Here is a 13876-nt window from a genome sequence, read left to right on the forward strand (position 1 = left end):
TATGTTTGTTTTCATTCCCAACCAGTAGGCAGTGTGCGGTTAATGACATAGCACTTCCTTCGATGAATCCTGTGTAGCTACAAGGAGGAACACACGTCGTTTAATGCCTCCAGGGTTTGCGGTCTTCTCCTCTAATCCATCACTGTCAGTTGCATCTTCATTGCTAATCTGTTTCATACCTGCTTCTTGGGAGGACGGAGCTGTTTTGGCGGACGATATGACGCTTCGTTTTTGTTTTTGGTCCGGATTTAAGAGGCCCCGCGGACTGGAATCTTGTGTTATGATCCCCCCAGACTGATTTATGTGCAAACGGAAGACAGATGGCGCAGGGGACGTCCCTGATGAGTGTTCGCTCGTTGCCAGTCACGGAGATACTGTGATTAGGGAGTGTTTAAGTAATTATGACAGCATTCAATGTCGGCCTTGTTGGTGGAAGCACACATGGGGAACACGTTACATGTTATTTATACCAGACAACGGGTGCACTGTGGCGTAATTCTTTGGGTTCCCAGACCATGCCTGCAGTTTTGACTACAGTCATGTATGCGGCATGAAATACGGCCCATGCTTAAGTAAACTTCATTCAGACCCTATGAAATATAGAGAGACCTGTCTCTAGCTCTGTTTGATTTGGAAAGAGGTCCTCTTTTTGGCTAGGGTTGAAAAACAAGCCACCAACATAGAGTGTAAGTTTGTCTCAGTTTCTATTTATAAATCCATGTATGAAGCACTGTACACAGATGTATGCGAGGTAACCTCTGGCCCCAGCATCCCTGAGCTTTCCCATGGAGAGTGATTTGAGTGAGCAGACAGTGGGTGGGTTTCAGGTCTGGAGAGGAACTGTACAGGACTGAAGGCGGGCTGTGATGGAAAGCTCATGCTTAAATTGATCCCTTCTTTGATCCTGCTTGGCAGTAGTTATGTAGAGCCCGCTCCTCTCCACGCTGATATGGTCAGAGGTCTGAGAAACAAACATGACAGAAAAGTAGGAAAATATGGTTAATCAAAGATCAGAGTATATGAAATCATAATGTGCCTGGTTTTATCGGTCATGCTCATTCTTGCACTTGTTCATTCTTTCTCTCTCTCTTTCTCCTTTCCATTCCATACCGCACCCCTATTCTCCCTCTCATCGCCTCTCCACAGAATCATTGACCGCCTTGACGGAGTCCGCCTGCTCTGGTCCTTGTTGAAAAACCCCAATGTAGATGTTCAGTCCAGTGCTGCATGGGCCATTTGTCCATGCCTTGAGAATACAAAGGTGAAGTACAGAGCATTTTTTATTCCTCCAGGACTGAAAGTACATTTGTCTTCTGTAGTTGCATCTGACCCGTGTCTGTGCAAATGCGGAAGACTGAAGGCGTATATATATATACACAAATAAATCAAAGAGGTCTGCAGAGTTCATGTTGTTTCAGCATAAAGGGGTATCAAGGTTAGATCCCACTCACCAAACAGAAGTCTCCTTATATCACCATGCTTGTCTCCAAAGCTCTGCTTCCAACCTGCTGTTGGGAGGTTTGCAGGGGCACGGCTGTGTCAGCCAAGGCTTACATGAACCCTGGGCTAATATGAAGCAGAGAAGCCTCCTTGGCACACTGGGATTGGTGAACTGGGAAGCAGGCAGCGAAAAAGACTGAGTAATATCCTGTGGCATGGCTTCTGATTCCCCGGCTGAAAATCTTCCCTCAACATGCTACTAGTTACAGAGGCACACAATCCAGGCAGCAGCCTTGCATATTGCACAGGGTGCCAGACGGTGTCTCCTCTGAACCCGCTTATATAATGCAAACACTGCTCAACATGTAGAAAACAAAGACTTGTAAAGAACCTGCTACATGGCGTAAACACTGCTCTCATCAGGAACAGGCAACAGGCAGATTGGTCTTATCTGATATAACTTTTGTAATTTTACCTTAAACTATTCTATAAAACTCTAAAAAGAGATATTGCGGAGTTGGATAAACCTGACTGTCATGTTATCATGTTTTCCTTAAAATATTATGAGCTCCTTTATGCCCTACTTCCAACCCTGTAGCCTAGTATTACACAGTGCTGGTGTCAATCAACTCTTATTTGAGTCAGACATCAGCAGGTCTTTGATCCCCCGAGTGCTTGTATAATTTCCAAATACAAACGTAACGTTGTTCTATTAGATTATCGCTGTGATTAAGGTAAACAGCTTGTCAGTGGGACAATCTGGTTAAGTTTAAACAGATATATTGGGCCCAGACAGGTGTCTTGGGGGTGAAGCCTTTTTCACTGGCTGGAATTTCTCTGGCCCAGAAGTGTGGCGAAAATGATGCATGGCAACCATATGGAGGGAGAGGAGGACTGCAGACCGCTATTGAGCACTAACAAAGTTTGACAATGTTTGTCTGGATGTCATCGTGCCAATTTTGAGGGAAATAAATGTACATGCTCTTTGGGTGATTTTTCTGAGACGGGGGCAATGACAAGAACTAAATAGTGCTTTTTGCCCGTCGGACCGGGGAACCTGATACAGCTGCTTTGGTGCAGTAGTTATTTAGATAAAAAACCCATGTGGTTTGGGTTAGCAGTTCCATAGAGGATTTATGAGAGAGCCATGGTATAAATGCATCTGCTGGATGCACCATCCTGCTGCCCCTCCTTAGACACAGACAGACACATACAGCACACTCCACTAGCACTTGCCTGCCAGGTCCACAACATAAAACACTTATTATCATACAAGAGCTGCAAAGGCTTAGTAGTGAATCAGTCTATTAGCTTTGTGCCTCAATCAAGGAAGTAGAACCTGCCCGGTTGCACGTAATGGAGTGTATCATTAATTTGCCTGGACATGGAGGCAACTTTGGACGCTTGATTTATTTTTCCTTTACATGGTAGCAATGTATGTTATAGAAGCCTGATTGCTTCAGGGCAGCTACTGCCATTCTGAGTTTGGCTTTCTCCCCTCAGCTTGAGATCACGCACAGCAGATAATGTGTTTTCTATTTCATTTCATCCTGGGTAAGAGGAGGGGAGAGAGAGAGGATAGCGAGAGAGGCCTTTCCGTGTGCAGCCTCATAATGCTGTGGTTTTCAGATCTGGGGGCCCGTCCAGGCCTTGAAAGAGATCCTGGCTAGTCTGTCGCAGCTGGTGGCTTGAGAGTGCTTCCTCTGTCGCAGGGACTCCCGGCCGGCCGTCATCAGTATTCCTGAGGAAGGGCTTCCTGTGTGCGTTGGGGGGTCAGCTTCTGGCCCCGGCCCCCCCGCCCGGCGCTGCGCTGCACACATGGCTCATCCTCTGGCACGGCATCACAGGACCCATAGACAGCTACCGCGCCCTCGCCAGATCGCAGCTATGAGCCCTCTGTTAGATAGGGCCACACAGCAGTACATCCAGCTCTCCCAAAGTAGAGGACCTGCTTTTTCTCAGTACTGAATCTGAGGAAATCCCTGCAGACTATTTTAAAAGATGTACAGTATTGAATTCTGTGTTTACTGTATTCCACAGCACTATGTCAGTGCTAGACATTTAGATTGATGTTGAAATATGCTCAAATTAAGTGCGCTTTGTGATTTGCATTCAGTCATCCATAATAGTATGCTTTTGGGGAAATTTTTGTTCTATTTTCATAACATTGAACATTACAGACTCAGCCACCTTGATGTATTCCTCCCTTTGGTGGCTGGCGATATGGTGAGTTGTGATTTTAAACAGCAGCCATGATGTGCCAAGCCATACTGAAGTGAGTGCCCATGCCAGCTCTTCCGCTGTGGTTCCCTCAGCACTCGCCACCAGCATCTTGGCTTGGTAGGCATCGCCCCATAAGTGGCTGAGAGTCCTGTGGTACCCGCTGGTGCCATGAACTCAAACCATTTAAGCCTCTCATCTACACTGTGTCAGCCTGGGGCAAAAGCTTTAAATGTCACTTCTAAGCTCTAAATGCTATGTTTCTTCTTCACTGTGACAAGTTAGGGTGAAAGGAGGAGAGGCTGACAAAGATGTCAAAGATTTATGGCCTGTTCAGATGACAGTTCTGCTGTAGACTACAAGAGATGCTGCCTTTAAGGCATTTCAGTTTTTGAAAACATACCATTTCACACAGATCAGGACAGTTCTACTGCACATTTCTAATGATAAAGCATATAGATTGGCACAGTCAGATCTCACATTGACGACATGCTTTTTCCATTCAGTGTAATGCAGCATTGAGCCAAGGCTATGTATTCCACCTCTAATTGGGTTGCACTGATGGGACTTTGATTGTTGCCGAGGCTGATGAAAAGCTGTTTTCCCTTATTTTTGTGTGTCTTGTGTTTTCTCTGCCTTGCTCAAATGCCCCTGCCTGCTTCCCTTCTTTCCTCAACCATTACACCCTCACCCCTTCATCCGCCTCCCCCTTCATTTTCACAGAGCGAGAGCACCATCTAATAACAGACCCTTTGACTTTAGGATGCAGGGGAAATGCTGTTCTACTTCGTCGGCGGATTGGAACTGATTGTTAATTTGCTGAAGTCAACAAACAAAGAGGTACTGGCGAGCGTTTGCGCTGTCATCGCCAAAATAGCCAAAGACGAGGACAATCTGGCAGTCATCACTGATCACGGGGTTGTCCCGATGCTGGCCAAGCTGACTAACACAGTAAGAATACCTCACCACTGGAGACAAACAACAAGATTTTCCTATTCAACAATGCTGTATTTACTGCCGATATATGACTTAACTGTCTTTACAGTGGATTTACAGTGCCATTTTCTTAGTCATCGCAGCATAAATCCAGCTAATGAGAGGAACTTTAATAGATGTTGACAAGTGTCTTTTGCAGAGATGTATTAAAACAGGTTGTTTTAGCATACCTTGTCAAGTCTGGTCTCTGGGGCCTAATGGCATCCTGTTCTCCTTCACACAGACCGATGACAGGCTCCGCCGCCACCTGGCAGAGGCCATTGCCCACTGCTGCATGTGGGGCAGCAACAGGGCTTCTTTCGGGGAGGCTGGTGCTGTGGCTCCGTTGGTGCGCTACCTCAAGTCCACAGACAGCTCAATCCACCAGGCCACAGCCCATGCCCTGCTCCAGTTGTCCAAGGAACCCAACAATTGCATCACCATGCACCAGAACGGAGTGGTCAAGGTCAGTTGTAGTACTGTTGCTGTTCCCTTACAGGTAACTCCCTATTGTTTGCTTTTTTGTAGATCATTTACAAAGTAATTATTTCTTCTGGTTTAGTTTGGTGTTTTGAGACTAAATCCGGCATAATTGCTTTGAGGAAAATGTGCCTTGGCCTCCCACCACCCTTGTTTTATCGATGTGTGAATAACACTGAGTAATAAACTTTGAAAAGCTGTGACTATTTTCAGAGCCTTTGACCGATGGAGCAGAAACAAAGTGGGTTTTATTCAGCGGCGGAAACATGACTCCACTTTCTAGCTGTCATGGGAATTCAGAAAAGCAAACAGCTCAGTGTGTGCAAAGTGCCATTTCCCCGGTAGACCCTAGATGCCATTACAGCACAAGTCAAAGGGCTGTAGCTGGGGGTAACTGTTGCTAAGGGCTGTTCCTGGACATCAGGGTAGAATGCACCAGCGATATGGTTCAAGCCAAGGAATCGGGTCAGAGCTGTTCAAGGCTATGAGAAAACAATGTTTTGTTATGGTCAAGGGTTTTTTTCTCTGCACAGCTAAATCCACTGTTTTTTGTTTTGTTTTGTTTTGTTTTTTCATCATTTTCTTCATCATGACAGTTACTTTGTGTAATTCCAAAAAGGAACAAGCATTGTTTTGTCAGTACATTTTAGCCTATCGGGCTGTTTCCATGCCCTACTCCAGATAGTGTTTATGTTTGTCTCTGACAGTGATGTAGAGATTTTATGTTAAGATTACTCTGTAATTGATGTCTTGTCACAGATGATCATGTACCCCTAATTCAGTGTTTGGGAAAAGATTTCTAGCTCATTCTCTAATTCAATCACGTTTGGCAGACAAACATTTTCACATGAGAAATCTTTTTGTGGCCACAGAGAGTTAAAATTGTTCCTTTTTTTTTTTCTCAATAACAACTGCGATATAAATTATGAAGTGGTTATGCAATTGCAGCCAAATATTTTTTCCCATGTTCATTTAATGGTGTACTTTAGCTTGATCTGCTGTTATAGTGTATGTGGTTCAACACTAGCCATAATTGGTAGCTGGACTGAACATTGGGTGTTCCGAAAGAGTTATGTCCAATTTGCAAAAGTCGTTAAGCTGAAAGTTTTTTGTAGTTCCAGCCACGACAAAAACTGAACAAGCCTTCTTTCTTGCTCTGTGTGTGTGTGTGTGTGTGCGTGTGTATTTGCATGTGTCTGTATATTTGAAAGCTGTGTATGTGTTTATGTATATGCATGGGTGTGCATGCGTGTGTGCATGTGTGTGTGCAAATACACTGCATACCACCCTTTTTAATCTGTCTCTCTGTTTGCCCTTATTAATGTACCAGTTCAGAGTTGCAACACTACTCCATAATGTATTTTTGGACTTTTAAAGAGCTTAATTACCAAAGGCCACGTAACTGCACCAGTATTGCAGGGTTTCATTTGTTCTTAATCTCAGACGTGGAGACCCAGCACAGGCAGGCTCATTGTTCAGTCTGGCCTCAGTCTCGGCCAGTCTTGGAGGGAGGTTGATGTTTACCTGCCTGACCCCCGAGGAAACATTATGGCATGAGAACTTGTCAATCTCCAAATGAGGAAACTATTCAGACCACACTCTAATGCTCTGCTTTGTGATATACAGACCACTACTAGGGAGAATGTGTTAAAACAATATGTTCAATCGTTCTAAATGGGCTGGAGAGGGTTTATCGAGGAGCGATGCCGGGCCCTGTCCATACTGTGTGTATAATTTACAGCCCAGTGTAAAATTCTCGACTGCCTCTTGTATTATTGCAGCCGTATTTCAAAGAGCTTTTCTGTGCCATTGAGAAGCTCTCAAAACATCACCCACGTGTAGTATACGATTCCGAATGATTTCTTGCAGCGAAGGCCTCTCTCCCTCCATACTCAGTTCAGTAAGTAACTTTCCTCCCTAGCACACTTAATGGTGTATAGCCCAGTCCCCCAAGATTCACAGAGGAAATTAAGCATTGAAAAGAAAGTATCTCACACTGGAAAACACATTAGAGACAAATCTTTGTATTTTTTTTTTTAAATACTAAGAGTTTTAAGTTTTAAAAATTTGTCCAAAATCTGTCTTAATTCCAATTTTCCACTTTTTGAAAATTACACATGCCTTTTGGGGTGGTAATATAAATGTATGCATCATCTTTACATAATTATTTCACTATTGATTTCATGTTTAGAAACGTCCCGATGGCATTCACAAATTCTCATTCTCATCATCTTGCCCTTGTTTCATTGTGTGATTTTGCTCTGGTTTTCCTTGTCAAGGAAATCTTTTGGCCTCTCAGAACAAGCCCTGTTGAGGAATGGGATTCAGGGGCTCTCTTTCCCAGAGGAAACGTGTACCAGGGCAAAGGGAATTTTAGCCAGAGAGATGAATTGCCCTCCCCGTTTGATTTGACATGTACTCTTGGTATCTCACAGTTTTATAAGGATGTGCTTTATTTTGTCCCATGTACAAAATCAACACGCCCTCCGCTGTGCTTTACATTGCTTCCAGAGGACTGGGGATTGTTTGCCGAAATCATAAATCCTTGTAGACAGCTTTAGCCAGCTTTTTGTATTAAAGAGACTCTTTCATAAGAAAAGCTTTGTGAAGTAAATTGATGAAAATTACAAAATGCTGATGGTAATTATTGGTAATTTTCAACTGAAGGTATTCCAGAGCATAGCTTTTGCCAGGTCCTGGTATGTATTTTAGGCTTTTACTAATCTAAATGAGAAAAACGTTTGCACTTATGTTGCCATCAGCACACTTCTGCCTCAGCCCGGTTAGTGTTTGTGTTATGTTTTTTTTTTCTCTCTCTCTCTCTCTCTTACAAGTTCAGGCTTTGGGAGTGAAAGTGAGTACTGAGGCTGTGGGGGGCAAAGATTACATCAAATGAGAGGGAAGGAGAGAAAACCAAGCAGCATCAGAATTTAAACAAAACATTGCAGATTTATTTTTGAAGTTTCCTCTTGGTCATGGTTACTGTGTAACAGGATTTCAGGTTGTGGGTGTGGTGAGCAGATAAAATAGGCACTGCATGCTACCTGCTCTGTTTTGACTACCGTGTTTTTGAGATCCTTGGAGTGAAATGTTTTAGGCCCTCTGACTTTAAGCCTCTCCCACGAATGCCAAGCAGTGTCCTTCAGGTTGAAGAGCCCCAGGAATCAGACTGAAAGGTTTATAATCAAACTTTCCACTCGAACTCATTGATTTTAATGCTGCTTTCCATCCTTTTCCTCTCCTTGAGAGACAGAGAGAAGCCAGCTTAACAGTCTTTGGCTCACTGGAAGCTGTAGGGAATGTTGTTTACCTTGACTTCCCTCACTAACTTCCCCTCCGCCCGGCTAAACACTGCTGTCTGTTTGTGCTGTTTGCCTACACAGGGAAGTCTGAAACATGGGAACGGCGGGCTAGGGGGGCTGCTGGAGCCATAATGGCTGTCAGACCCTGGGCACGAGGGAATTTAAACCTGAACTCTGGCAGTCCAACAGCGTGCACTTAACACTGTGACACCAGCTTGTGTGATGGAACGTGCGCATACACATGCAACAATGTGTGTAGCCCTCCCACACTGCACGCCTGCTCCTCCCCACTCTCCCACCCCGCTCCGTCCAACACAGCCAAAGAAGCGTGTTCTGCAGCTCCCTTCTTGGAGGTCAAGACTCACTGGAGTTCTCTGAAGTGCAAAAACCTCAGACTCACGATTCATTTTTCAAACGTAGGGCAAGTGTTCATGTTACCATGGTCAGGGAATATCTAACAAGTGGCGTATTATATTCTTTGAGATCCCAGCTGGGGGGGAAAGAGCAAGGCAGAAAAAAAGGCGGCATAGAGAGACACGCTTATCTTAGCCTAGCTGTGCGCTTCGGGAGACCTTATTTGGCGACGTCTGAATAACATGCTATGAGGTTGGCAAAAACGCTGCCTCTGGCACTTCTCAGGCATCCTCTCTTTTCACAAAAGAGACTTGTTTGAGTGAGCTCCATGTTTTCTGGAGCCTGTGGATGTAAGTTTGCTTTCGGAGGTGTTTTGGATGCTATTTAAAAATCATATAAAAACCAAGGGCAAATGCTTCACGTATACTCCTGACACTAGTGCATTGAGAAGAGCTGACACTTTAGTCCACAGTACACCATTTTCCATAAAATGATATGATAATAATCAAGAGAAATGGTACTATTTTCTCAGCTTTTAGCGGGTTCTACTGGACATTCGGTCCACAGCCCATTCGTGCTCATACACAGAGATTGGTTCACCTCATCTTTCATCTGTTTTCTTTTCACTATTTATCTTTGTGCAGAAAATTCTGGGAATGTCTCCTCTCCACTTCCTTGGCTCAGCACTAACCACACAAATGTGCGGAACAGCCTTTTAAGTTTGCATGTAACATGGAGAGGGGTCAGGGTTCAACCTCAGCTCGACTCTGACATGCATTATGAACACAATGATAACAGGAGGGGAAAAAAAACACTCAAGTTTTGCCCAAGCAGCGTTCAGATGAGTTCAAAACATGGGCCAGGCAGCTTCATATGGAAGGAGATAAGAGAAGGCAACATATGATGGGGATTAGCAGATGTCTACACATAGGCTATTAGTGAAGATGATTACTCCCAGAAAGGATGACAGTGACATTATGTTAGTGTGACATAGACAAAGGAGTCACATCACTTCCTATCTGGACATCTGGTGTTAGAGGCAAGGAGGGAGAGGCTGAGTGAGAAGAGAGAAAAGCCTTTGGAAATCATTCTGCTTGTTTATACTAATTCAGTGGATGGATTTAAATTTAAAGAAGCTTGGTCCTTGGTTCAGTTCTTTGAGAGTTTAGAGAGTGTCTGCTGTGTTGCTCATAGGATCACCAAGCAGCACTGAAATCGGGGGAAAACAATCCGGAGAGTGTTCCAACACCACTTCTAAGCCTGCTACAACATGCTCTTGTTAAACAAGTCTTTTTGAAAACATTTTTCATTCAGTTGAAAAGAGCCCTTGATATATGAGGATAAAAAGTGGCTCAAATGGCTCAACAATTAATACATTTATCAAGACTGCATTATGCTTAAGACTTGGAAGTCCTTTAGTGCTTAGTTTGGGGATTTAATATTGCCTTTGGTTCAGTATTGATGTAAACAAGAGCATCCAAAATAATTGCCAGTGTGGCTTAGGAAAGCTCAATGGCACACCATTGTGATTTCACGAAGGAGCACACATTGAACAAATTTAGATGCATGCATTGCACCAGAGTGTTTGTGCCTACGTTTACTTTTACTTTGACTCAGCCCTACAGCTGCCCACGAACACAATGTAGTCATTTTGCTCAAAAATAAAACAAAAACAATGCCATACAGTGGTATACCATAACCAATGTTTCTTTTTGCTTCCTTGTATAGGTTACAAACGTAAACCTAATAAGTAACTCTCTGAACATAATAAAAACTTTTTAATGCACAATTTTATGTAACCAAAAACAGCACCTCCAAAGCAAGAGATTTCTGGAGAGCAACAAACCCCGTTCTGCAATAAGATCAAACAGATCCATTATACAAGGCAGTAATAGTCGGATATAATCTGACCTTTGGAGCTGTGGAAAGGCTGTTGAGTGGTGTGGTTCGTGCTCAGGTTTTTAATGTTGAGCCTGCCCCGCTTGACTTTCATCTGAACAAACTTACAGAAGCATGTGTGCTCGCAGCTGTAACCCCTTTGCTGAGGCATGGTTTGGAAGGTTATAATGGGACACACACAGAGTATACGCACACACACACACACACACACACACACACACACACACACAGAGGGACACGTGCCATTGCAGCTTGGGACTGTCACAGCATGGCCACTGTATAGTTTAGGGCATCTTTGGTGGCATTATGCAGCAATTTCCTCTCAAAGGGCATTTACTATGCCTACACATTATTGCTTATTGGTCACTGAAAGCTTTCAAATAAAAAATATACCTACTGTAGGCTGTATCAGTGTACCTCTAGTTTGTTATAATTTCGAAATAATCTGTTGTACATTTCGCCATACCAACTTCCTTGTCTTGTATTCCTGCAGCTCCTGCTTGGCATGATGGGTTCCGCTGATGAGATGTTCCAGGAGGCTGCTGCTGACTGTGTGTTCAACATCCGACGACTGGCCCTCGCTAATGACAAGGCCTCATACGGTTATCCTCCCTGACAGTTCCACTGTAGTTAACCAGTGCTGATGGGCTGGTTTGGACAGCCCTGGCAAATATTTACACTATACCCCCTCTCTTTTACCCAGCCTGTTCCATCTCCACAGTAAGTGTGTTTCAAATAAAATATTGCATCCCGAGTGATGAGCGTATATTTATTTGCCCTCTTGCTTCCGTTCTACAGTAAGCTTTTATCCCAGGCTCTGTATTTACAACAATTATCTCATCAGGACTGCATATAAGCATTTAAGGAAGCCGTCTTGTCCCTCTTGCTGTCCCTACTTTGAAAATTTGATGATTAAAAATAAATGCTTCTCGTGTTTGTTCGTATGCCAAATACCCCACACGTTCCTAAAAGCAGTTCAGAGCATGTTCTCTGCAGTCAAATTCCTTACATAATCCACACAAGACCACAATATCTAAACAAGCCCCACATCTGGTTGGGGTCTCACCCTCCATATATATATCAAATTCACAATTCACAATTTCTCTGCTTCTTTCTTTCTTTCTTTCTTTCTTTCTGTTTGGAAAAATAGAATAATGCATTGTTGCTTGTTATACACAAGAGTACTGCACTAGCACTGTGCAATACACAGAAACAGTCTTGTAAACATTATAAATGCCACAAAATAATATGATCACATAAATTCAGTATGTCCTTTCTCCATTGCAAATATTAACTATAGCTATGAATTTAAACCATGATTGCTAGGGGCATTTTCCATATTAGTTACAATTTTCTTAATTTCAGTTTCTGCTGCACAGTTGGAACAGGTATTTATTATAAAAACTATATTTTCTAAATGTCTTCATTATTTTTGTCTGTAAAAAGAAAAACATTGTAGGTGTTTGTGGCCAGTTGGGACCACCTCTGTACCAAAACACTAGCATGGCATTTGCTCAACACCAGCTATAAAACAATCCATTGGAGGATTTTTGGGGAACATAAACTGCTATTTGTCTTTTGTTTTTTCCAAAAGTAATAACATTGGTTTTCTTTTTCTTTTTTTTTAATAAAATTGGAAACCTGTAAACTGAGATGGTTGTTTTAATAGTTGCATTTCAATAGCTTGTTTACGGATTAGGGGACATTTAAACAGATGTCATCAAATCTTATCTGTCTCTATGCGTATTTGGACATTGTCATAGTGATGGTATGTTTGTGTTACTCCTCACAGCTGAGCCGAGCTTGTCTAGCCCTTGTCTTTTGTCCTGTGTTCTTGTTTAGTCTAAACAGGCCATGTCAGGAACAACTGTTGCACAGAGGATTTTAGTAAAGACTGTTGGCCTCAACTTTCACCACCCTCCTGCTTTTCTGTCTGCCTCTCTGTCTCTCTAATCCCACTGTCCTGGTCCCAATTAGCTTAGATGCTCAGCATTCAGCCACAGAGACTGCCACAAAAGCTCAAGGGACTTTCATCATTAATATCAACCATGTACTAATATAGAAAATTAGCAAAACATTGCAAATATGTGGTTGAAAATCTTCATCTATCCTTGAAGTTTAAGCACTACCAGCTGTTATGAGAGGTCACCGGGAGAGCACGGAGAGAGGACAGTGGATGAGTGAACTTTAACTTGATTACTCCTAAGAAGCAACTCCCTCCAAAAATACAACTTGGAGCTGGAACTTGAAGTGAGCCACTGTCTCCAAACCATTCAAAGCAAACAAATTCACAATGATTAATGGTCCTTTAATTCCATGCAACACGCTTTAACAGCCTCCAAAGCCATGCCGTATGTCAAAACAGATTTTTAGGAAATGTTTAACGGAAAAGCATGATTAACCTAAACAAGCAAAGACGGAAGCCCTTACTGTTATTGTTCTCTTGTGTAGCTACTTACTTTCATTCTCTCTCATCTTTCTCCCTTTTTTTCGCCCTCTTTCTGTATTTTGATACAGAGGTCGCTGACTGGAAGGATATGCATAACTTACATCATTAAACAAATGTTGCATGTTCCACTGAAGGGCAGGAATTTATGAGATGCGCAACCCCACTCTATGTTTCAGCCATCAGTGGGACAGGCCAGGGGCTCTGTCTGGGAGTTCAAGATGCTTAACATTATCCATAGAGCTTAAAAAGGGAAAGATATATTCTTCCTTTCTACAACGGCTTCCCAGCATGTTCTCAGACTTGAATGAGCCTTGATTTACAATTTTAAGGCCGTATTCTTGTTGTTGTCGTAAAGAAATACTGCCTCACTTCACATTCTGAACCCTGGGCACTACTTTGAGGAGCACAGGGAAGGGAAGAGGCTGAGTGGAAGTAGGAAGCTGGTTTTGGGAGCCTGGCCCTCAGGCCCATTGATCTTAAAGCCACAGTTGAGTGTATTAGTTGAGCCACAATTCCTCTGAGAAAGGAAACTGCCACTTTCTTTGGCTTGCCATCCGACACAAGGACATTATTCACGGGAAATTAGAGGTTGTGCCTCCACGCCTCGGCAGAGGCAGCAATTACGTCCAGCTCTGGCCTCTCTGGTCACCATTCGAGATCTCATGCTTCTCATGGCTTCACGGAAAGGATAGAAATAGTAGAGGGATATCCCTGATGTTGTTGCTCCTGTTTTGAGGGAACATGTAGGCCCCGGCAT

At 43.3% G+C, this 13876-nt stretch overlaps 1 protein-coding gene across 1 annotated transcript in view; it reads left to right on the top strand.

The window, feature by feature from the left end:
- The window catches only part of odad2 (outer dynein arm docking complex subunit 2), a 36135-nt gene extending 24814 nt beyond the window's left edge, over positions 1-11321 (top strand). The window contains exons 17-20 of the mRNA XM_030079631.1: positions 1147-1261; positions 4423-4611; positions 4880-5101; positions 11164-11321. Of these exons, the coding sequence (XP_029935491.1) occupies positions 1147-1261; positions 4423-4611; positions 4880-5101; positions 11164-11286 (649 nt within the window). The 3' untranslated portion in view covers positions 11287-11321. The remainder of the gene's footprint in view (positions 1-1146; positions 1262-4422; positions 4612-4879; positions 5102-11163) is intronic.
- Positions 11322-13876: the final 2555 nt, after the last annotated feature.

The sequence above is a fragment of the Myripristis murdjan genome, chromosome 20 (assembly GCF_902150065.1).
Source record: "Myripristis murdjan chromosome 20, fMyrMur1.1, whole genome shotgun sequence".
Classification (NCBI taxonomy): domain Eukaryota; kingdom Metazoa; phylum Chordata; class Actinopteri; order Holocentriformes; family Holocentridae; genus Myripristis; species Myripristis murdjan.